Consider the following 24,531-nt stretch of genomic DNA (forward strand, 5'->3'; position numbering starts at 1 on the left):
CCACACATTCATATTCCTTCACACACACTGCTGCTACTGTTTATTATCTATGCATAGTTACTTTACACCTACCTACATGTACATATTACATAAATTACCTCGACTACCCCGTACCCCAGCACATTGATTCGCTACCGGGACCGCTTGTATAATGTCTCTTTATTGTTATTTTTAATGTGTTACTATGTTTCCTTTAGTTTATTTAGCACATTTTTCTTACTTACTTTGAAAAAAAACCCTGCATTGTCAGTTAAGGGCTCATAAGTAAGAGTTTCCATTTCACTCTAAGGTCTACACCTGCTGTATTTGGTGCACAGAGAAGTATCAGGACCATAGACATGAATAAAGCATTTCAGTCTTTGGGTCTGAGAAAAGCCTCATAACAATGTTATGTATTATTTGACATACGAACACTGGTTATAATGACATAATTTGTGAGAAGTCAGTTGTGACAATGTATATTCAGTTTACATGAGTGTTATAACTGTCAATCAGTCAACCTGGGGCGGCAGGTAGCCTAGTGGTTAGCGTGTTGGGCCAGTAACTGAAAGGTTGCTGGATTGAATCCCGATCTGACAAGGTAAAAATCTGTTGTTCTGCCCCTGAACAATGCAGTCATTGTAGGCTGTCATTGTAAATAAGAATTTGTTCTTAACTGACTTGCCTAGTTAAAGTTTTTTTTTTTAAGATACAAAAAGACAAACATTTAACTAATCAGTCAGCCCTATCTGTCTTGACATCTCTCTTCCTTTCTCTCGCTCTCCCCCAAGATGTCCAAGTGCATTTGAAAGACAGACTTATTTAAAAGTGTATAAATGTTTCTTAGAATGGAAAAGGTAAGACATCTACCGTGCCATTCAAGAGAACGGTCTTTGGAACCGTATTTGTGCGTGCATTATCCCAAATAACCACCAGAGGTAGCTATCAGACAGCTATTTGCAAGGGAAATCGAAGTTGCTTCTCCACATATCCGGCGAAAAGTGAGAAAGATGGCTACAGAGAGATTCCAAACCTGGCGTCTTTGATTAATGATTGTCATTCTGGATGGAATATAGCGATAGTATCACCCCCTCAAAAATACATCGTGACGGAAAATAACCCTGTCACAGAGGTGGTCATAGTGGTACGAGCTTGAAAGTCTCTCGTTACAATCTAGTCCATAGCAAGCTAGCTAACGTTAGTTGTGCTGCTAGCCTAGCCACACCGGCCAGCTGTCCTTCAAATTCCTTGGTAAGTAGCAACTAGCTAGGGTAGCTAGTCCCACTAACTAGCTCGACAGCAAGTCACCTTTTTTTTGGTACGCAGGCTACACGGATAGCACGACAATAGTGTGACATTACGATTCTACCGGAGTCTGACAGTTTGCTAAATGATGTAAATCATTGTGAAAAAAATAAGTTTAGAAAAGTAGTTCGCTACTTACGATACAACAAAGGAAGACGTCAATATGCATGAAATGTCAAGGAGAGTAATGAGATGTACCCATGTTTGAAATTGCGTTGCTTTGACATGTCACTGTTTTTAGAACAACTAGCTAGCTATCCCAAAACATCTTCCCTTGTTGTGTTTTTACTGCATAATTATTACTATTACTACCTGTGCGCCCAAAGACTTGTATCATTCTTCACTTGTCTTAACAGCTGTCAAACTGGGTTGCTCAGTTGTAATGCAATCGACTGCAATCTAACCTATACACAGATCTTCTCACATCAGTCTATGTAGGCCTAATTACCTAAAACTAAATGTAATGTGTGTAACATTTCTCGTCATCTTGCATGCGTTTCTATAGATAGGGGTTTTTAAAACAGAAAATGGTGACCCCAGTCAACATCCAAAACCCCAGTAAGACGTGGGAGCTGAGCTTGTATGAGCTGCACAGGAGCCCACAGGTAATGACAATCACGTTCCACATAGAAATACTTACAAATGCATCTAGGTGAGAAGTGATGTAACCGCATTGTATTGCATTCACAAAAATAGTTTGGTCCTTTTTATAGTTTCTCAGTTAACAAACATTGGTGTGAGGAACAGTGGAATCATTTTGATCTCACCTACTTGTGAAATTTCCATGGAAAGGAAGGATGCTTTTTTTGTGCACTTGAAACCAGGCCATGGCCAATCAGTTTAAAGCTGACCCTTGAAGGACATAGATGACCCATAGTTACCTGTATTGCCTGACGCATTCCCCTCCCTGCCTGTAGGAGGCAATCATGGACAGCACAGAGATAGCAGTGTCCCCCAGGAGCCTCCACAGTGAGCTGATGTGCCCCATCTGTCTGGACATGCTGAAGAACACCATGACCACCAAGGAGTGCCTGCACCGCTTCTGCTCCGACTGCATCGTCACTGCACTCCGATCAGGGTGAGGGACACACACACAGCTGTGACGATTTGAGGATGACCCTTCATTCTCTCTACTCTGGAGTGTGCGCCAGTATAAATCTGAAGAGAACCTCCATATTAAAAGGTTATAAAATGAATGCTTATCTTTAACTCTCTCTCATTCCTCTCCTCAGGAACAAGGAATGCCCCACGTGCCGAAAGAAGCTGGTGTCGAGACGCTCATTGCGCCGTGACTCCAACTTCGACGCCCTCATCTCAAAGATCTACCCCAGCCGGGACGAGTACGAGGCCCACCAGGACCGGGTGCTGGAGAGACTCAACCAACAGCACAACAATCGGATACTCAGCTCCAGCATCGAGGAGGGGCTACGCATGCAGGCACTTCACAGGTAGGATGAGAGGGGATGGGGAGTAGAGTGTATAGGTTTCCCAGAAATCCCAGCGGAAAGATTCTTGGAATCAGGAGAGTTGTCAGACCTAGGATGTAGACAAACGAACAGCACTGCACAAGTCAGGGAAAGTCCCTCCTTTGAGTATTGGAAGTGTAAAATGGCCTCTCGCACTCTGCTCACCCTTGATCCCCTAGAGCCCAGCGAGTGCGCAAACCGGCGCAGGAGAGCGACAACACAACATTCAGTGGTGGCGAGGACAACGGGGACACACGGTCACACCTCTCCCACGATTCCGCTCCCTCCCATGTGCTCCTCCCCCCGAGCCACACCCCCCCTGAGGCCGGGCACACCCGGAACCCCAAGCGGCCCAGAGAATCGGACGGGTCGGTCCCGGAGGTGGATGGGGGCAGCCCCGCGCCACCAGTCCGCCGCCACAAAGAGAGCCCCGGCTCCGAGATTGAGTTGGTGTTCCGCCCACATCCCCTGCTGGTTAACACACAGGACTACAGCCAGACCAGGTGAGGGTTCTGTGGGGAGGTGTTTCACTTCTCAAATGATGGAAATTTCAATTCGGAATGTATTCTTGAACAGTCTTTGGTTTTTGACACCCATTCCTCTCAGGTATGTGAAGACCACAGCCAATGCAACAGTGGACCACCTGTCTAAGTACCTGGCTCTGCGTATCGCTCTGGAGGACAGACAAAGAGACAGCCAATCAGATGCAGGGACAGAGAAAGAGGGGGGTGCTAAAGGAGGGGACGCAGCAGAAGGGGCCAGCCTGAAGAATATCAGTGAGAAACAATACACCATCTACATTCCCACATCAGGGGGCCAGTTCTCTGTGAGTACACAAGCTTATCAGTCATCTTTTTTCAGGGTGGTGGGAGCCATTATCAGTGAATAAATTTAAATGCACCCCTCATCTGTCCTTTTTATCTCCTGTTATACGTTTATCCGCATCCATTGCTTTGACTTGTACCCCTGGCTCACGTTTCTTTTGTTCCCTCTACCTCAGACTCTCAACGGCTCCCTGACTCTGGAGCTGGTAAATGAGAAGTACTGGAAGGTCAGAAAGCCTCTGGAGCTCTACTATGCCCCCACCAAGGACCAACAGCCTCAGCCCCCACAGCCCAAAGAGGTGTGAGGAGACCCCATCTTCAGCCTTTATCACTCCCTCTGACCATGTGTCAGAGACTAAGAGTTGTGTGCTGTGTGCAGCTGCTTCGAAGGTGGTCATTGGGAACATTCCTTAAATTGCCGGGCTCAACATTCTGTTTTCCGTAGCTTCAAATCAAATGAGTGTAAAGTTTAGAATTCCTACAAAGCAGATCTGATTCATTGTTGATAGAAGGGTTGACTTGGACTGGCACACACACCAGACAACATACTAGTCCGGCCTTAAGTATTGATGCTTGGCATTGCACCAAAACGGTTGATACAATGAAAACTCACACGGTTCTGAAATGTAAGATTAACCTTGAGACTTGGGATGACTAGAGGTCATGAAGGATGGATTATTATGCAAGAATACTGCAATATAGCGTCAAGTAGAAACTGTATCCTTAACTTACGACCGTAGGGCTAGTTAAATAACTTTCACATTATCAAGACTTACCTGATTGATGCACTTTGTTCTTCTGGCATGGGTTGTCTTTGTACAATTAAAGCAATATCCCACTTAGCACTTTTACTCAGTTTATATATTGCAATCACTCTTGATGTTTTAGCCTTAAGATCAAGTCAGCACAATGATTGCATTGGTATGAAATTGGTACTGTGGCGTCACAGGATTGAGTCAATGAAACTTGGTTGCATGTTGAGGGTGAACAGTGTAGCACGCTTTTCTACATGCAACCTGTAATTTTAATAGTAACTGAACTTGAGCTCCTCCTAGGACTCATGACCAATTCTTCAAAATCATACCACAATGTATATGAACAGGTATAGTACACTAAAGTTTCTCCCCAATTTCGAGGTATCCAATTGTTTTTAGTAGCTACTATCTTGTCTCAATGCTACAACTCCCTTACGGGCTCGGGAGAGACAAAGGTTGAAAGTCATGCGTCCTCCGAGACACAACCCAACCAAGCCGCACTGCTTCTTAACACAGCGCGCATCCAACCCGGAAGCCAGCCGCACCAATGTGTCTGAGGAAACACCATGCACCTGGCAACCTTGGTTAGCACGCAATGCGCCCAGCCCGCCACAGGAGTCCCCTCCCTAACCCGGATGCTAGGCCAATTGTGCGTCGCCCCACGGACCTCCCGGCCGGTTACGACAGAGCCTGGGCGCGAACCCAGAGTCTCTGGTGGCACAGCTGGCGCTGTACACACCCTTTCAAATCCTGGAATTGGTCTGTTTACAGTGCTTGTTCAGTCCCCTCTTAAGAGATCCATTCAGACTTGGGCACAACATTGCGGGACATTTAGAGGCATGTCAATTTATCTGACATGGTAAAATAAGGAGTCACAAATTCCTTTCATGACATTACCACAACCTTTTCCTAAAGAATGCAGCACAGGTGAGTGAAATCTCTGGCCAATAAGTTACAACTACCTACATGGGAGCAAAGAAAGCCTAAAGTGCTGCTGAACTTGAGGCCCTGATCTGAGTAGACTACGCAACAACCGCACCAAAACAACTCAGTATGAAGAGATGAGCAAACAATCAAATATGAACTGTGCATTTATTGACACATGGGGAGCAGGGAGACTTTACTTCTTCTTGGACACACCAACAGTGCGACCACGACGACCGGTGGTCTTCGTGTGCTGGCCACGCACACGCAGACTGAAATAGGGGCAGAAAAAAGTCATTAAATGTATCCAGAATATCAACATGTAAGACATATCCCATCCTAATAGAATTTAGTAGTCATAGGACAAAATTATTTGATCACACCGACCGCAGATGTTGACAAATGTGCTGACCATTATATCAGAATTGGTATGCTTACAATCACTTAAGGAACTTGTGCTACAGAGTTACTGCAATTGACTACAAAATCAGTTGCTTAAATGTCTTCTTGATACACCTCAGCAGTACGGAGATCAAGCTAAGCATAGTTTAGGATCAGCTTTTACATAGAACATATTCAAAGCCTATTCTCTAGTGAAAGTGCTTTAGTCCAGTATGCACAAAGTGTTAGGAAACTACTGTCCAAATACAGGAATTGAACTCAGCCAACAAACTCGTTTTCATGTGCCTTCAAAACAACCCAGAACTAAGCAGTATGCATCTAGAAACAGGCCTTTGGCGGAGCATTGGGATTTGCCCATAAAATATTTAGTCATTAAAATACAGAAAACAGCCATGCAATATAGCTGGACATCAGAAAAGCACTTACCCCCAGAAGTGCCTGAGTCCACGGTGAGCCCTTATCTTCTTCAGCCTCTCAAGATCCTCTCTCAGCTTGTTGTCCAGACCGTTAGCAAGGACCTATAAACATACAAAGACCATTGTAAGGTTGGATTATTGGGAGACAATTGTACATTTAGCTTTCAGAAATATGACTTAATTTGTATTAACTGCTGCGACGGCAACACAAGCTCAAGTAGTTTAGTTCCAAGTTTGGAAAGAAGTCAGACGTCTCAAGTCTGCTGCAGTTACGTACCTGGCTGTACTTGCCATCCTTTACGTCCTTCTGTCTGTTGAGAAACCAGTCAGGGATTTTGTATTGGCGAGGATTCTGCATAATTGTCACCACCCTCTCAACCTGGGGAAAAATACATCCACTCAGATGTAATGCAGGCAGAGTTCACAGATGACTGGGCCACACCACAATAACTCATTGAATGACGCAAGGAGATCCATGAAAGGAGTGTAAGGCCAGGATTCAAATCCAATACCCTGTGATTTATTTGAATTCTGGCCTCAGCCCCTCTGGCTGAGTTTATACAGGCAGTTAAATTCTGACCTTTGATTGCTAACCGATCTTTTGACCAATCAGGTCAGCTCTGAAAAATATCTGATGTGATTGGTCAGAAGACCACCGGAAAAAATCAAGGTTGGGCTTCCGGTCTAAACACAGCCTATGATGCATCCAGCTTTCATGTTTAGGTAAATTATATGTCCACAACTGCCCCATACAGTCCTCTCACCTCATCATCAGTAAGTTCTCCAGCCCTCTTGCTGAGGTCGATATCAGCCTTCCTCAGGACAACATGGGCATATCGCCTGCCAACACCCTGTGAAGGAAATATACATAAACCTTTACTGTAGGTCTTAGTCCCTTAGCCAACTGTGTAGTCATCTCTACATAGCCCTGAGAAAGTCATTCTTAACAAGCATAGCTACCTTGATGGCTGTGATGGCGAAGGCAATCTTCCTCCTACCATCAATGTTCGTGTTGAGAACACGAAGAATGTGCTGGAACTTCTCAGGAATGACCAGAGACTGCAGAGAAAAGACAAAACAGGGTCAATAGCGATTCACTTAGCTATGTAACGTTAGCAAGTTAGCGACATCGTTGCCTCATGAGGCCTGGCAGTGGCCTTTCTTGCCAGCCAGCAAACAGTGTGCCTGTACTAACAATTTGTATTTCCACAACTAAGGCAGTGAATTAACACCTAGTTTCAAAATCTTGAGTTCAAATATCAGTCGCCACCTGGTCAGCTTGCTACCGTAGTGACGAGGACTGACGTTAACTCGGTAGCATTAGACAACGTTAGCAGCTATGAGACCAGCTTACCATGGACGGTTAAAAACAGTATAGCTTATAATAACCACCAGCCCAAAGTATGTGAAACGGAGGTTTACAATAACCTATTAAGAAAACACATAAAGCCTATATTGACAAAAGCTGTACTTCCCTGCAGCGTAGTGTCGGCGCGAAATAGGTATTTCAGCATAGGGAGTTAGCTGAACATTTGTGTCAATCTATGCAACTTCAATATGATAAATAAAGGATAAAAGTTCTCAAACACAATGATAGCAATAGTATCATAGTCGTCCTATTTTCAGAATGTCCCTAACAGTGACGATGAATGCAGATATTGACAATAATTTTGGTAACCCAATTCGGCACTTACCATCTTGGAAGCAGGTTCCGTTCAAAGAGGAAATTCCGAAACTCTCGCGATGGCTTTTGCCTTCGTTTCGCGAGTTCCCTGAGGAAGTGATTACGTCGGAATAACTTGTTCGTCTAGGAACATGAACCGACATTAAATAGCTTTTTAAACAATATACAAATGAATACAATATAAATTACATTTTAAACAGTCTATATTTGTATAGTAATTGTGTTCGACATATACATACATTTATTTTAAACAGATTTCAAAATGATCTTTTCTAATCGTTTTTACTCAGGTATCCCGGGGACATTAGGAAATAGCACACTACGTTTGTGTCTATTTAAAAAAATATTTTTAGGCTATGGTGGAGGGAGCAGTGACTATAGCTGTGTTCGATGTAAACATAGCTGGCAACTCGACGGCGAATGTCATGTCATATTTACAAGATGGGGTGACGTTCGATAATGTTTCTGGAATGGCAGATATATTTATGATAACTTGAATGTTCTGACTTCTGTTGCTCTCTGTGTTCTTTACATCGACAACACCAGTTTAATTTAACGTTAGTTAGCCAGCTAGCTTGATCTTCCTACATCCTGGCCATCTGATCTGTCTAGCTATGGAATCTAGCTACCGTTATCCATCTCTAATCAGCTATATTTCAGATGATTTAGATTAACTTTTGTATTTGTTGTCGTTTTGCCGTATTGTTGTTTGTATCAGATGCAAGGCTAGCTAGCCAGAGTCACTGATTGCTTGTTAGCAAGTTAAAATCTCTGGTCGATTGCGTTGTTCCTGCACCACAACTAGCATGGTCCCTGCTAAGGTGACTCACACCTCAGAAGTCCCCTCTGGCCCCAAATCAGAGTAGGTCAGAGCCCGATACTTTTTTGGGGCCAAGCCTCAGAGGTGGGAACATAAAAAGCACCTGTCTAAAACCTGCAATGGAAAAGGCCTATTTAATTCTTTACTCCCATGAATGGAGTCAGTTAGCTAACTAATTGAATTGTTATATCTTCTTTTACATAGTACACCAAAGCCATGTTGACTTACTGTCATTCTGCAACAGATGCAGCCTGACACAGATGCCATGGCCCCTCTCACCCTGGGGGACTTGGACTTGACCACAGACAAGTTCATCTTGGATGAAGTGGATGGTAAGTCCTTCAGCAATATTGTCTTTTGAATGAAGTATTGGTCCTATCATAAGGTCAAATTGGTTCATAACCAAATAGTAATTTAGCTAATTAGTTCAGTGTTTTGGATAAATGTAAGAACCAACCTTTATGGGGATTAAACTAGCTACCCCCCCCAGTTCACATACAAGCTAATCTGGAAGATGACTTGGTGAAGGAGGCACTGAAAACGGCAAGACCATGATACCATGGCTGCACTATGCATGTCCCTAAACATCAACACATTTACAGTTTCAATTTTATTTCCTGTTAGTTTTCATTTTATATATTGTATATAAGGCTACATTCCTGCTTTCTTTCAGGGTGTTGACCTCAGGCATTACTCTAAACAGGTGGAAGGTGAACTCCAACGAATTGAACAAGCTTCCATCAAAGACTGTATCCATTCATGTATTAATGTTTTGAATGGTTGTGTGAAAGAATTAGTGCATTATTTATGGTAATTCCTGATAGCTTCAATAGTTCAACCTGATAGGTAATCCTTGACCAAGCTTGTGTCAGATATCAAGGAAAGCCAGAACATTGCCTCTCTGCACAACCAGATCACAGCCTGTGACTCCATACTGGAGGTGAGTGGATGATGCCCTCAATCAAAAGAATCAAGTGGCTTCATAAGTCCATTCTAAATGGATCCTCATTTTTGCATGTGTAGGGTCTGAAAGAATGCTTTTACAATTTTCTATGTAAAAATATACAATGAAGCCAATGATAAATCTCTTTCCTCCCCTCTCTCTCGCCCCCCCTCACTCTATCCTCCCCTCTCTCTTTCTTCAGCGAATGGAGGGCATGCTGAGTGGCTTCCAGAGTGACCTCTCGTCCATCAGCAGTGAGATCCAGACTCTGCAGCAGCAGTCGGTCAGCATGAGCGTGCGGCTGAAGAACAGGCAGGCCGTACACAGCCACCTCAGCCAACTGGTGGATGAGCTGGTGGTGCCCTGAGCTATGATCCAGTAAGGGTGTGTGTGTTTGTGTTGTATGCAGATTTGTAATCTGATAGATATGGATAGAAAGAGGTTAGGGAGCACATGTCATATTGATTTCTGTTATGAGAAATTTACTTGACAGAGTCTCTATGATGTTGTAAGTGGTCCTATGGGGAAGCATGTATTCTAATAATTGTTCCCGACATTCTGTCCGCCTGCAGGGTAATCGTGGATAACCCGGTTATGGAGCAGGAGTTCCTTGAGCAGCTCCATGAGCTCAACAACAAGATCAATTTTGCCAAAGAGCTCAGCTTCAGGGAGACTTTGTCCTGCTCTGACATCCAGGACATCGTGGACCACCTCAAAATCAAGGTGAAGATACACGGAGGAAGAGAGAGAGAGAATGGGATAGGAGAAGGAGAAATACGTGAGGAATAATCGTGTGGAAGGTAATTGAGCAAAGGTATTGTGTATAAAATGGTCTTATTTTGTTCCACAGGCTGTCACAAAGATCAGAGAATTTATCCTGCAGAAGATTGATTCCTTCAGAAAGCCCATGACCAACTATCAAATCCCCCAGAACACTCTCTTTAAGTACAGGTAATAATATAGGCATATAACGGGCTGATTCCTTGTTTCAAAACCATCCACATGTTTGGATACTGTAAAACAGACTAAAAAAGCACCACCACAATCATGTATCTACAAAAATCAAACTTTTTTTCTTCGTACTTTAGGTTTTTCTATCAGTTCCTCTTGGCAAATGAAAGGACAGTAGCTAAGGAGATCAGGGATGTGTACGTGGACACCATGAGTAAGATCTATTACAGCTACTTCAAGTCCTACAGCGGCAGGCTGCTCAAAGTACAGGTGAGTGAATGACAAGGTGCTAAATCAAAACAAATGTTATTGGTCGTGCCTACCTATTTTGCAGATGTTATTGCAGGTGCAGCAAAATGATTATGTTTCTAACTCCAACAGTGCAGCAATTCCTAACAATACACACAAATCCCCCAAAATAAAATAAAGATAATAAGAAATATCAGAATGAGCAATGTCAAAGTCTGAAGGAGAAAAGGAGTAAAAAAAGACGTTTCTTGGTTTATAGGCTCAATATAACTTAATTCAGGTTGTTACTTTAAATTGTTCTGGAAAAGAGTCCTGTTTCAAAATGTCACTATAATGTACAGTAGGGGGGACTATGTTGTGTTTGATGGTACAACAATTTCAACGGTGTTTGATGATCAAATCAGTGAATTAGCAGATAATATTTAATACTGTTCTCGTAATATCTTTCTTTGTCTCTTTCTGTTGACAAGTATGAGGAGGTGGCAGACAAAGATGACCTGATGGGAGTGGAAGACACGGCCAAGAAAGGTTTCTTCTCCAAGCCCTCCCTGAAGAGCAGGAACACCATCTTCACCCTGGGCCAGCGGGGGGCCGTGCTGAGCCCTGCCGAGCTGGAGGGGCCCATCCTTATCCCCCACACTGCCCAGAGAGGGGACTGCAGGGTGAGGCCACTGGCAGTGTTGTACAACCTAAATCAGACCACCCAAGCTATACCATATACTACCGCACAAGACTAACAGACATTTTGAATTAAATTACCCTACCTTATTATAAGATGTTAGGTACTACTTTGAAATCTATTTGAACATGCAGAGTGTACGGTTGTGAGGCAAGACACCAAGCCAACTGTAAACGTGTAGATATCGTTAAGCTGTACTGCTCCAATACACCAGTGCTTCTCTCACTACCTCCTTGTCACCACACTCATCTCAGAGGAATGTACAGAGGCAGTTATAATATTAACATTCATGTAGATTATCAAGTCACCCAACCAACCTTCTTCCTCCTCTCTCAGTATCCCTATGAGACGCTGTTCCGCAGTCAGCACTACGCCCTCTTGGACAATGGCTGTCGAGAGTTCCTCTTCCTGTCTGACTTCTTCATGGTGGCTGGAAACTCTGCGCTGGACCTCTTCAACAGCGTCATGGGAAAGACACTCAGCTTGTTCCTGGTACGATAATACTTCTCATACATTGCTGTAAAAAAAAAAATGGTAAAGGCATAACCCAGCAGGTAACAGTGGAGTCTTTCTTTTTGGAAAATGATGGTCTCTAATTATGATATGACTCTTTCTCTATCATGCCTATACCCACCTCTCTCTCCCTCCCTCCTTTCCTTCCATCATCCCTCCCTCCTTTCCCCTGCAGAAGAGCATGTCCACCTATGTATCGGATTGCTACGACAGCATCGCTGTGTTTCTGTGTATCCACATCATCCTGCGTTTCAGAGCCATCACAACCAAGAGGGCCATCCCAGCCCTGGACAAGTCAGTAACAATCTCTGTGCAAATACTCCATGACACTCCATACATTTTTAACTCTGAGCATAATGCTATATATGACATATCCTATTTCCTGCAGTATGCTATACACTCACCGGCAAGTTTATTAAGTACACCACCCAATTCACGAAAATGGATCGCTCCTACAGACAGTGAGTCACGTGGCTTGCTATATAATGCAGGCAGACAGGCATTGAGGCATTCAGTTACTGTTTGATTGAGTGTTAGAATGGGCAAAACGAGTGACCTAAGCGACTTTGAGCGGGGTGTGATTGTCGGTGCCAGGCGCACTGGTTCCAGTATCTCAGAAACGGCCGCCCTCCTGGGCTTCTCACGCACAACAGTGTCTATCTAGGGTTTACCGAGAATGGTGCGACAAACAAAAAACATCCAGTCAGCGGCAGCCCTGTGGGTGAAAACATGTTGTTGATGAGAGGTAATTCCTGATATGAAAATCAAATATTCATGTCAATGTATTTGGTACAGATTTGTTAAAAGAAAACAACCTCACTAGGGTAGGGGGCACTATCTTCACCTCCGGATGAAAAGCGTGCCCAAAGTAAACTGCCTGTTACTCAGGCCCAGAAGCTAGGATATGCATATGATTGGTAGATTTGGATAGAAAACACTCTAAAGTTCCCACAACTGTTAAAATAATGTCTGAGTATAATAGAACTGATATGGCAGGTGAAAACCTGAGAAAAATCCATCCAGGAAGTGGGATTTTTAAAATGTTTGTATTTATCCATTGACTGCCTATACAGTATCCAATGACTTAGGACTCAGATTGCACTTTCTATGGCTTCCACTAGATGTCAACAGTCTTTAGAAATGGTTTCAGGCTTGTATTCCAAAAATGAGGGAGTAAGACCACTGAGTGAGTGGACCCTGGTAAGTCCCAGAGCTGTTTCTGTGCGCGACCGAGAAAGCGCCTTTCTTGTTTTTCTTTTATATTGACGAAGCTATTGTCCGGTTGAAATATAATAGATTATTATGACTAAAAACATGTTTCTAAGAACTTTACTGATACTTTTTGGATTTTTCGTCTGCCTGTTGTGACTGCCTTTGAGCCAATGGATTACTGAACAAAACGTGCCAACAAAACGGAGGTTTTTGGATATAAAGAGGGACTTTATTGAACAAAATGAAAATGTATTGTGTAACTGGGAGTCTTGTGAGTGCAACCATATGAAGATGATCAAAGGTAAGTGATTACTTTTATCGCTATTTGTGACTTTTGTTACTCCTCTACTTGGCTGGTAACTGTTTAATGTTTTGTGTGCTGGACGCTGTCCTCAGATTAAACGCATAGTATGCTTTCACCGTAAAGCCTTTTTGAAATCTGACACAACGGTTGGATTAACAAGAAGGTTATCTTTAAGCCGATGTATAACACTTGTATGTTTTATGAATTTTTATTATGAGTATTTCTGTTTTTTCACCGGATGTTGGCCAGGTGGGACGGTAGAGTCCCACATACCCTAGAGAAGTTAAAAGAAAACACATCTTAACTCAGAATCGACCCTTGATGCACATTTTCATAGGTCTATTATGTATTTGTTTCTCCATGGGGTGCCAGGTACTGGGAGGCGGTGCTGGAGCTGCTGTGGCCCAGGTTTGAGCTCATCCTGGAGATGAACATTCAGAGCATCCGCAACACGGACCCCCAGAAACTGGGCGTGTTGGACACCAGACCACACTATGTATGAACACAGACACGTTTTTGACGTATTTCATGTATCAGTGTCCAATAATACCAGACAGTTGTTGACACCAGTTGTGTTCATGTTTCAGATCACACGTAGATACGAAGAGTTCTCTTCTGCCATCGTTAGCATTAACCAGACATTCACCAGCGAGCGAACCCACACCCTCCTTGGCCAACTGCAGGTACACAACTAAACAACAATAAAAACAGTAAAATAGTATAAATAGTGGGGATCCTACAATTAGCATGAACATTTGAAATAGTGGTTTGTGTGATTGATATAGCTACCACTGGTATTTTCAGGTTGAAGTGGAGAACTTTGTCCTGAAGATGGCTGCAGAGTTCCCTTCACGCAGGGACCAGCTCATCTTCCTCATCAACAACTACGACATGATGCTCAATGTCCTCATGGTGAGAATAACCAGTGTAAAACATAAACATGAACGATTAACTTATTACCCACCTGAAATGACCCCTTTGTTCAGTTATTTACATTTAAGTCATTTAGTAGACGCTCTTATCCAAAGCGACTTACAGGAGCAATTATGGTTAAGTGCTGTCAAGAGATGTTTCACCTAGTCGGCTCTGGGATTCGAACCAGGTACCTTTTGGTTACTGGCCCAACGCTGTTAACCGCTAGGCTAAGTCTTCTGTATATACAGAATTAGAAGATGTCATGCTGTTTTCCTCTCTATGTCATAGGAGAGGGCAGCCGATGACAGTAAAGAGGTTGAGGGCTTCCAGCAGCTCCTCCAGGCCAGGAGCCAGGTAAAAATGCACAGGGATTCTGGGAAATGTAGTTTTGTCATGTGTGCCAGATTCACAGATAATCAGGGTTTACTCAAATGAAACATTCCTGTCTTTCTTTTTCCTTTCATCAGGAGTTTATTGAGGAGATTCTGTCCTCCCCCTTTGGTGGCATGATAGCGTTTGTGAAGGCGAGCGAGGCGTTGATAGAGAAAGGCCAGCTGGATAGACTGAAGAATGATGAAGGTGAGTAGGGAGAAAATATTCAGACCTTTTGATCATTTAATTGTTTTCAGAATGTGCCCTTGTCTTTTTCACTGTAACCTTCTTTCTCCTACTTTCTTCCTGTCCTGACTTGTTCTTTATTTACAGCTACTGTTTGGACCGTTTGTTTCTACTCTCCTGTGACATCTCTCGTTGTTTGACTTTTTACCCTAACGGTCTTGCATTTCTCCCACACATTTTCAAACCCTTCTTCCCATCTCTTCTTGCATCCGCTCTCACCTACCTCCCATCCCTAAACTCATATTGTTCTCTTCTTCGCCCCCTTCCCCTCCCCCCTTTCTCAAACCCTCTTTTTCTTTCTTCTCTCAGCCCAAATCACCCAGCTAATCAGGGGGTTTTCCAGCACATGGAAACAGTCTGTGGAAGCTCTGAGTCAGGATGTCATGAGATCCTTCACCAACTTCAAGAACGGCACTGGTATCATTCAGGTACTGCCTTCCTCTATGCTTTTCTAACAGATGCATTTCATCTAAACAATGAATATTAATGTACAGTATGTAGTTAGAGTATGCAGAAGTTTTGCCTCAAGGGGTGCTCTTGAGCCAAAAGGGGTCCCTTAAATTGACATAAATATTTTTCATTTTAAGATGTATCAACTATGAGCCATGGGCTGTTACGAGTTCATTTTTCCTTCTGAAGCTTTTCATTCAACTTGAGATTTTCTACTCCTGTCCTCCTATCCTCCAGGGGGCACTCACCCAGCTCATCCAGTACTACCATGGCTTCCACAAGGTGCTGTCCCAGCCCACCTTCCGCAGCCTGGCCGTGCGCTCGGAGCTCATCAACCTGCACCACCTCATGGTCGAGGTCAAGAAACACAAGCCCAACTTCTAACTGGACACTTCCAAGGGTAGAGACTGGGGATGTGATGGATTAAATGAAGATGCTCAAAATCAGACATGGCCTGATTGGAAACAAGTAGAAGAGTATATCCCTTTGCTTGTGACATCGCTCCACTGATTAAGGACAGTGTATTGCACGTGGGATCCTGTTGTTTGTGATTTGACATTGTATCAATGTCAATAGGTAAGGCCTTGTGTGAAAGTGCTACTTTTTTTTCATGGGTGCTGGGTTCTTTGCTTTCAGGGAGGGGATAGGGGGATGAAGAGACAGAAATGGGATATGGGAAGGTTCAGTGGTTATATGGATTGACAGGAGAGATCACAGAAATCAAAGGCTGTAAGAAGAAATATAGTAGATGGTCTTTTCCAGACAGGGCTGCACAACTCAGTCCCTCAAGTTGGTGCTGGTATTCATTTCTCCCTAGCACATAACTGATCAATTACTTTCCCAGGTAGAATCCAGTCTTTGGATTCACAGTCTCACCCACAGTCTTATGATTGTGAGAGGGAGGAGCAAGAGGTAGAGGTATCATTGAAGTTCAGTGTGAAAAGGAAAAGAGTGGTATCTCCCAGGCCCTTGTTCTGTGTTCTCATACATGTACACTGAACAAAAATATAAACGCTACATGTAAAGTGTTGGTCCCAAGTTTCATGAGCTGAAATAAAAAAAATCTATTAATTTACCATACGCACAAAACGCTTTTTTCTCAAATGTTGTGCTCAAATTTACTTGTATCCCTGTTAGTGAGTATTTCTCCTTTGCCAAGAAGCTGAATAAACAGCATGATCCTTACACAGGTGTGTGCACCTTGTGATGGGACAATCAAAGGCTGCACTAAAATGTGCAGTTGTCACAACACAATGCCACAGATGTCTCAAGTTTTGCAGGAGCGTGCAATGGGCATACTGACTGTAGGAATATCCACCAGAGCTGTTGCCAGAGAATTTAATGTTAATTTCTCTACCATAAGCCGCCTCCAAAGTTGTTTTCGAGAATTTGGCAGAACGTCCAACGAGCCTCAACTGCAGACCGCTTGTATGGCGTTGTGTGGGTGAGCAGTTTGCTGTTGTCAGCTTTGTGAACAGAGTGCCCCATGGTGGCTGTGGGGTTATAGTATGGGCAGGCATTAGCTATGGACAACAAACACAATTGCATTTTATCGATGGCAATTTGAATGCACAGAGATACCGTGATGAGATCCTGAGGTCCACTGTCATGCCAGTGGACCTCAGCATTCTCACCAGACATGTCACCCATTGAGCATGTTTTGGATGCTCTGGATTGATGTATACGACAGCTTGTTCCAGTTACCGCCAATATCCAGCAACTTCGCACAGCCATTGAAGAGGAGTGGGACAACATTCAACAGGCCACAATCAACAGCCTGATTAACTATGCGAAGGAGATAAGCGCAGCATGAGGCAAATGGTGGTCACACCAGATACTGACTGGTTTTCTAATCTGTGCCCCTACCATTTAAAAAAAAGGTATCTTTGACCAACAGATGCATGTATGTATTCCCAATCATGTGAAATCCATAGATGAGGGCCTAATGAATGTATTTAAATTGACTGATTTCCTTATAAACTGTAACTCAGTAATATCTTTGAAATTGTTGCATTTATATTTTTGTTCAGTAATATACACACATACATACACTATAGTGGCACTGTAAATGAAGTCATTCCAATATGTTATAATCTACGTTTAATATAATCACAAGGCTGTAAATCATTCAGTGGTTTATTTAATATACAATAAAGACTACATTGCTGTAATAAAATTGAACAACAATCACATTTTCATTCAATTTGATAATATATTACTATTATGAGTAGTGCGTAATAATCAAAATCTCTGAACTTCCAAACTAAACATGAGCTCAGGTTTTCATATCAATAACAGATTTGCAAACATGCCCGCATTTTGCGTACCAACTACGCAATTTTCTGTCCATGTACGCGGGGACGAGATCAGAGATAAAAGTAGGCAGAAATGATAGGGCCTGGTTTATTTTTTACATACATCCACTGAGTAAATCTAACATCCCGATTGTCGAGCTGCAACACAGACATGTACGGCGTTTGTGTCAACGGGCATGGAGATTAATACATCATTATTCGAGGTAGATATCCCGTGTCTGCCACTCCTGTTTGTTGTGATGCTGATTTTGCCGACTGTCAGCTGTACGTGAACACATGGACAAATCCCTTTTCGACTCCGTGTGTTGTGGAATCACTCATTGTTTCAAACTAATGTTAGCGAACATAAGATAGACATTCAGTGGGCTCTAAAGTGCCAGCAGTTCACTTGCATTTACTAGTGAAAGAAATGAAATGCAAATACGAAAAGCAACCGGCCACATTTGTGCGAGTGTGATATACATTTCATTCTGCGTCCCATTTGTTCTATTTTCCACGTAACATTACGAGGATCACGCAATCTGAAAGACAACTGTAATTATGATCCACGTCACAAAAAACTCCCTCCGTACAGATATTCCGAGATATTCCGACTTTTACCATATGTGTAAATGGAATGCTGTCAAGAAACTATTCCAGCCTAATAAAGACTTGATTTGGTACAATTCTATTATTGCGATCAGACACACAAACGGTGCGCGCACGAGCGTGGAGGGGGAAAGAAAACCCTTGAATCTCCAATTTGCCGTTCGCGTCTGGTACTCTAAAAAGCTGGACAGGGTTGGCAGGTCTGCAATTGATGATGTAAATTGAACAAACAAAACTAAGTCTACTTAACTTCCAGAAATAAAATGAGTATTTAAATATAGAGACTGACAATTGACAGGACAGTCTAATTTGTTACAGAATTGGAATGACCTAAACTCTGTATAATATATGGCCAGTAAGCTATAGACCTACACTACACTACTGACAGTAACAGAGAAAGTGGCTTCATACTGAATAATGGGATTTTATTTTCTTGACACAGATTCATTCTAGTCCTGGCCTAGAAAGCAGTTTCAATGGATATTCTCTATTGAGCTCACTATTTAGTCCATTGGGAATAGGGTTAATCTGATCCTGGAAACTGGCTCAATCTTTATTTTTTATAATTGTATTAGATATTAGATTCCCTGGGAACATTGGCCAGACAACAACCAACATATTTGTTGCATTTTTATTTATTTCTCTTTTCTTGAATTTTCCAATTTCACTGTTTTCACATGGGAAAGCACCATAGCACTCTGATTTGTGATTTGGCTTTGGGTGTAAAACATATTTCAGACAGTCTGGGAAACCAGCAAAATAGGTTTAAACCTTGCTTACATGACAGATCGTTGTTAGAGGAGATGTTGAATCAGGGGACTGAACAGCAGGACAAATAACATAAGCAGAGAGGAGGACCTGTTATATGTTGATTTACCTGGAGAGAGAAGATTGAAATAACTTGTTCAGACCTGTCCATCACTCTGCAGTATCATCAATTTGGTATTCTTTCCTTGCACAATAAGTATCTTGAATGAACTGCATTCTAACCTGTGTCTTACCGATAAGTGCTTGTTTGCCCTGGATCTCATGGAATTTTTGAGTTTCATCAACCTGATATGCTAAGGGAGAAAAATGTAGTAGTTAGAAATCCCAAACATTACTTATATTATTAACCAAGTTCTTCATAAGTATACCCAGAGAGGGCGATCTGTTGCCACCATGGCTCAGGTATGTTACCTTCCACTGTAAGATGAACCGTGCTAACCGGCAGCCCGTGGGAATCCAACACGGTATATGTCCCACAGTCGTCTATCTTCAACCCTTTGAGGACCACAAACCCTTTGACCTCCTTAAGACGACCACTGTTGACCTCCTCTTCACCCCTCATCCACAGGACCGTCATCTCTGTGCTGTTCCTCCCCTGGAAGACCACTTTCTTGGCCTGGGGAGTGTGGAGCTTCAGGTCCAGGGTTTCACCCACCCTCAAGGACTCCTCGGACGTGTGGTCTGGAGAGAATTACAGAAGAAATGAGGTAAGAGATCGTGAGGAAAGTGGAATGCTGGACCAATCTAAAAAGGTCACTTCTGCACTTTTCAGGTGGTCTAAATGAGGTGCAGAGCCATAAAGTTAACTTCTGATCACTTTCACCTGGCCTTATAGCCACCGCCTTGTAGTAAAGGTAGTTCTACCCTTACCATGGACTGAGAGCTGGACACTCTGGATGAACACCCGTCTCTTATTACGTGCCCTGTCAACCACCATGAAGCTCTCGTAAAGCCCCACATCCCCAAACTGCACGTCATGCAAGATCAGAGAGCAGTCTCCCTGCCACAGCTTTTCCTCAGGTACCTCCACCCGCCCCTCAAACTCGGTTGCCTGCCACCGTTGCGCCCCCATCTGTTCAAACACTGTCTCATCAGGTGTCTGCCACTGGACATGGCAAACTGGGATTTTGTCTAGCTGGGACTTCCACTTGCAGGGAAGGATGGCTTGGCTTCCCACATTGCAAGAGATGGAGACAGGAATGGAATGCAGGGGGGAGGAGGCTGTAGGAGAGTTGGAACCAATGATTGGCAAAAAAAACTACAAATCCATGATTAAGCAATTAGAACATGAACACAGGGTGTGGTATATGGCCAATATACTACGGCTAAGGGCTGTTCTTATGCATGACGCAACGCGGAGTGTCTGGATACAGCCCTTCACCATTGGGGCAGCAGGGTAGCCTAGTGGTTAGAGCGTTGGACTAGTAACTGAAAGGTTGCAAGTTCAAATCCCCAAGCTGACAAGGTACAAATCTGTCATTCTGACCCTGAACAGGCAGTTCAGGGCCACTGTTCCTAGGCCGTCATTGAAAATAAGAATTTGTTCTTAACTGACTTGCCTAGTTAAATGAAGGTTAAAAAAATTAAATAATAAAATGGTACATTGGCAATATACCACCAACCCCGAGGTGCCTTATTGCTATTATAAACTGGTTACCAATGTAATTAGAGCAGTAAAATTACATGTTGTCATACCCATGGTATATGTTCTGAAGTACCACGGCTTTCAGCCAATCAGTATTCAGGGCTTGAACCATCCAGTTTAATTGTGGATAGAGTTCATTTATACTCACCAACATAGCCGACAATCCACAGACAATGAAGATGTATGAAATGTCTAAAAAAAGAAAAGGAAGAAGAAGCAGGATAAGAGGAAAGCATATGTGTGTGTATATATATATATATATATATATATGCTATTGATACAAAGCATTATGGCCGTCGCTACATAGTCGTTAGACCCACTGGCTCCAGGTCATCTATAAGTCTTTGCTAGGTAAAGCTCCGCCTTATCTCAGCTCACTGGTCACGATAACAACACCCACCCGTAGCACGTACTCCAGCAGGTATATCTCACTGGTCATCCCCAAAGCCAACACCTCCTTTGGCTGCCTTTCCTTCCTGTTCTGCTGCCAATGACTGGAACGAATTGAAAAATCTCAGATTTTTGTTTCCCTCACCAACTTTAAACATCCGCTATCTGAGCAGCTAACCGATCGCTGCAGCTGTACATAGCCCACCTGTAAATAGCCCACCCAACCTACCTACCTCATCCCAATATTGTTTTATTTACTTTTCTGCTCTTTTGCACACCAGTATTTCTACTTGCACATCATCATCTGCTCATCTATCACTCCAGTGTTAATTTGCTAAATTGTAATTACTCTGCTACTATGGCCTATTTATTGCCTTACCTCCTCACGCCATTTGCACACACTGTATATAGACTTATTTTTTTTCCATTATGTTATTGACTGTACTCTTGTTTATTCCATGAGTAACTCTGTGTTGTTTGTGTCGCACTGCTTTGCTTTATCTTGGCCAGGTCGCAGTTGTAAATGAGAACTTGTTCTCAACTAGCTAATCTGGTTAAATAAAGGTGAAATAAAAAATAAAATGTAAAAACTGTTGTCAAACCAGTCATAATTAGAGAGAAATAATACAATTTGTTTTACTTTCATATACAGCAAAATTATCTCAAATAATTTAAAAGTTTGAAACAACATCACTAGCATATCTGACACTAATTGATATTATTGCTTTAAAATATAAAGATTTTGTCAACGGCAATAAATCAGTTTCGTTTCTCCAAACCAGTTAGGTTTCTAAATATAAAGATGTTGTCAACGGCAATAGATCAGTTTCGTTTCTCCAAACCAGTTAGGTTTCTATTGAGTTTCTTTAACGCGGCTGGCTGTGTGCCCTTCTCTGAAAACGAAATTTAAGAATATTGCGTTCCTAATGCACGCCATGCATCTAATTTAGTAAACAAACTTGTCCATACATGATGTCATCCACCAAGAAATGCGTACATCTATCTACTCGTTTAAATTAGTTGCCCGATGTGAGCGCTTAGCCTAGTGATGCACAGTGAATACAATAGGAAACAAGCATTTTATCTGGGCAGATACAAAAAAAAATCTCTATTTGACTCTAAGAACTGTTTAAATCATTTGCTAATTAAAATAAATACATGTGTGTCGCTTACCGGTCCCTGTCTATGCCATACATTTTCATTGTAAGTGAAAATGCGAGTAGGTTGACTCCTCGAACTTGCAACAAACTGCCAGTAGGCTGAGTCCCAGAAAGCTGTGATGTAGCAGTGACAGCAAGCAAAAAGTAGTACAAGCCTCTGGAGCGTCAGCTGAGTTACCAGAAACGAAACCTGGAGGGGGAGTCCTGCCTACTAATTAGAGATTCATTTCATTTTAAGGACGGGGAACTTCGCAGCAAACAACCAGCCACACACTGCAAACTACATTGTCTCAAAATCGCAGCTCAGCTTTTGCACAACAAATGTGGTGGTCTCTCTCAGGTCCATAAGTACTGCAGTCATTCAGGGCAGGTGCACCTGTTTTGAGTCCCACATTTTTAGCCCCAAAATATATATCATTGAGTTTATTAAAGCCGCATACAAACATGGTCTCTTTTTTGTTTTCCTGGGTAAGGCAGCTCCAAAATGCAGGTGTTTCAGCATAGCTCAGCGCTTTCTGTGGTGGTGGGGAAAGCCAGCAGAAAATATAGAGTGTTTCGCCGTGATTGGCTCAGTGTTCTGTCACTCATGGGGACACTAAATCACCGCGAAGTCTAAGGGGAGACCTCGAAAATTCTAGCCCTTTGGGTGTTGCCATGGAGTTACATTAGAAGTCCCCATCTAAAGAGGCTCAAGGTTATTGACCAAAGAAAATATTATGTCAAATCACATTATACGTACAGTAGCTTTGATTGGACTGATCATGTCAACATCATCCTTTCAAAATCTTAGCAGTCATTATCATGAATCAAGTCGACAATCGACTGGCAAATCCTTTTCAATCTTTGTCATATGAAGAGAAATAATGAAGAGAAATTATAGATAAAACGTATCGGTGCTCATCGGCTATTGGACATAAACATTTCACAAGTTGGAAATCATAAATTCAACAATGAGTGGTTTGAAAGGAAGTAAGCACAGCACAACAAGGTGAGTCAAAAAATGTCTTGTATGCCTCTGCGTAAATGATGTAATATGCCAGGGAAATATATATATACTACAGCTAAAAAAGTAATACTAAGTGTATGTTGTGTAGTAAGCTGTTAGTAGCCCATGTGCCTCATGCTAATAATTTGGTCCCCTTTCCCCTCTTAATTTCACCTACTGTTCTTACTTGGCACATGTAGCCTATAGCCTGTTTTAGAGAAATGTAATAATCGAATATTGTAAGAGCTTTCATTGTCTGTGTCCCGGCCGTCTTCCTGGAAGGAATAAGTGGACCAAAGCACAGCGTGGTGAGCATACATATTCCTTTATTTTTTATTTTTTATGATGCCAACAAACAAACAACCGTGAAGCTTACAGGGCTTTAGTGCCACAAACAAAGTTAACTACCCACACTGTAAGGATGGAGAAAGGGCTACCTAAGTATGATTCCCAATCAGAGACAACGATAGACAGCTGTCCCTGATTGAGAACCATACCCGGCCAAAACATAGAAATAAAGAAACATAGAAAACAAAACATAGAATGCCCACCCCACATCACACCCTGACCTAACCAAATAGAGAAATAAAACGTCTCTCTACGGTCAGGGCGTGACAGTCTGCTTATTTTCCCCCATTATTTATCCTATGGTTAGGATTTGGTGGACAGGGAGCATACTGTAAGTACAGCCCATGTTCTGAATTCTGTCATTGTACATTTCAAAAGTGCTGAACAAATAGTTATATTGACAACGTCCGTCCTAGCTCACTCATTAACGTCTTAATCGATATTACGGATTGCCTCTTCTCCGCTCGTCGTTCCCGTATGCCATAGATTGTACATCTCAATTGTCAGTAGAAACCACATTTGTTTAAACAAGTCAGCCATAATAGCTATGTTTAAAAAAAAGTCTGAATGAATTGTTTCGCTGCCAGAGAAGGCTCCGTTGATAGCCAGGTGTAGCAGTGGTAAGGTGTTGGTACTGCTGTTGGGACAGCTTTATGTAGGCCCTAACAGTTTGTGGGAACTGTTTGTCACTGTTATAGTGCAGTTAATGTATTGTTTAGGGTTGTGTTGTGTAGTGTAGTGGCTTTGCTGGCTTGCATAATGGTGTTAACCCGCTAATCGCATTATGGAACGAATATTCAAAACAGTAGCCTACTGCCTTGTCCGCATTGCTGTGTTATAGTGCGAAGAAATAATAGTTTATCAACATTTTAAGCTAAGCATTCTGATCTGTTGCATGAGCCTTATTGCTTTAGATATTTTTG

The 24,531-nt window shown here is 42.6% G+C and overlaps 4 protein-coding genes across 6 annotated transcripts; 2 read left to right on the forward strand and 2 right to left on the reverse strand.

Annotated features, from left to right (window-relative positions):
- The first annotated feature begins 946 nt into the window (after positions 1 to 946).
- On the forward strand, positions 947 to 4,416 carry LOC112229797 (E3 ubiquitin-protein ligase RING2-A). 2 transcript variants are annotated; one of them, XM_042310087.1, is made up of 7 exons: positions 947 to 1,230; positions 1,790 to 1,889; positions 2,202 to 2,362; positions 2,517 to 2,732; positions 2,921 to 3,253; positions 3,357 to 3,576; positions 3,751 to 4,416. In XM_042310087.1, exons 2-7 carry the CDS (start codon positions 1,812 to 1,814, stop codon positions 3,877 to 3,879), a joined length of 1,137 nt encoding a protein of 378 aa, XP_042166021.1. In that variant the 5' UTR covers positions 947 to 1,230; positions 1,790 to 1,811; the 3' UTR covers positions 3,880 to 4,416. The 2 variants fall into 2 exon arrangements, with proteins under 2 accessions (XP_042166021.1, XP_024251617.1); XM_024395849.2 differs by having other exon boundaries at positions 950 to 1,230; positions 2,930 to 3,253.
- A 991-nt stretch (positions 4,417 to 5,407) lies between these two features.
- Positions 5,408 to 7,868, reverse strand: LOC112233316 (40S ribosomal protein S18). Its single transcript, XM_024400865.2, has 6 exons — positions 7,766 to 7,868; positions 7,032 to 7,130; positions 6,836 to 6,922; positions 6,349 to 6,450; positions 6,082 to 6,173; positions 5,408 to 5,525 (listed from the first exon to the last, which is right to left on the reverse strand). Exons 1-6 carry the CDS (start codon positions 7,766 to 7,768, stop codon positions 5,450 to 5,452), a joined length of 459 nt encoding a protein of 152 aa, XP_024256633.1. The 5' UTR covers positions 7,769 to 7,868; the 3' UTR covers positions 5,408 to 5,449.
- Positions 7,869 to 7,962: 94 nt separating this feature from the next.
- LOC112233315 (vacuolar protein sorting-associated protein 52 homolog) lies at positions 7,963 to 17,135 on the forward strand. 2 transcript variants are annotated; one of them, XM_024400864.2, is made up of 17 exons: positions 7,963 to 8,907; positions 9,249 to 9,324; positions 9,448 to 9,515; positions 9,721 to 9,902; positions 10,091 to 10,241; positions 10,369 to 10,469; positions 10,607 to 10,739; positions 11,189 to 11,380; positions 11,734 to 11,889; positions 12,086 to 12,204; positions 13,799 to 13,922; positions 14,014 to 14,109; positions 14,231 to 14,338; positions 14,630 to 14,695; positions 14,809 to 14,920; positions 15,269 to 15,387; positions 15,647 to 17,135. In XM_024400864.2, the coding sequence occupies exons 5-17, from the start codon at positions 10,113 to 10,115 to the stop codon at positions 15,791 to 15,793; spliced, it is 1,602 nt and encodes a 533-aa protein (XP_024256632.1). In that variant the 5' UTR covers positions 7,963 to 8,907; positions 9,249 to 9,324; positions 9,448 to 9,515; positions 9,721 to 9,902; positions 10,091 to 10,112; the 3' UTR covers positions 15,794 to 17,135. The 2 variants fall into 2 exon arrangements, with proteins under 2 accessions (XP_024256632.1, XP_024256631.1); XM_024400863.2 differs by having other exon boundaries at positions 9,721 to 9,896.
- A 396-nt stretch (positions 17,136 to 17,531) lies between these two features.
- LOC112233317 lies at positions 17,532 to 22,441 on the reverse strand. Its single transcript, XM_024400866.2, has 6 exons — positions 22,289 to 22,441; positions 20,874 to 20,917; positions 19,951 to 20,301; positions 19,492 to 19,761; positions 19,314 to 19,373; positions 17,532 to 19,189 (listed from the first exon to the last, which is right to left on the reverse strand). The coding sequence occupies exons 1-6, from the start codon at positions 22,315 to 22,317 to the stop codon at positions 19,107 to 19,109; spliced, it is 837 nt and encodes a 278-aa protein (XP_024256634.1). The 5' UTR covers positions 22,318 to 22,441; the 3' UTR covers positions 17,532 to 19,106.
- Between the last annotated feature and the right edge of the window lie 2,090 nt (positions 22,442 to 24,531).

This window comes from Oncorhynchus tshawytscha, linkage group LG31, assembly GCF_018296145.1.
Source record: "Oncorhynchus tshawytscha isolate Ot180627B linkage group LG31, Otsh_v2.0, whole genome shotgun sequence".
NCBI lineage: Eukaryota > Metazoa > Chordata > Actinopteri > Salmoniformes > Salmonidae > Oncorhynchus > Oncorhynchus tshawytscha.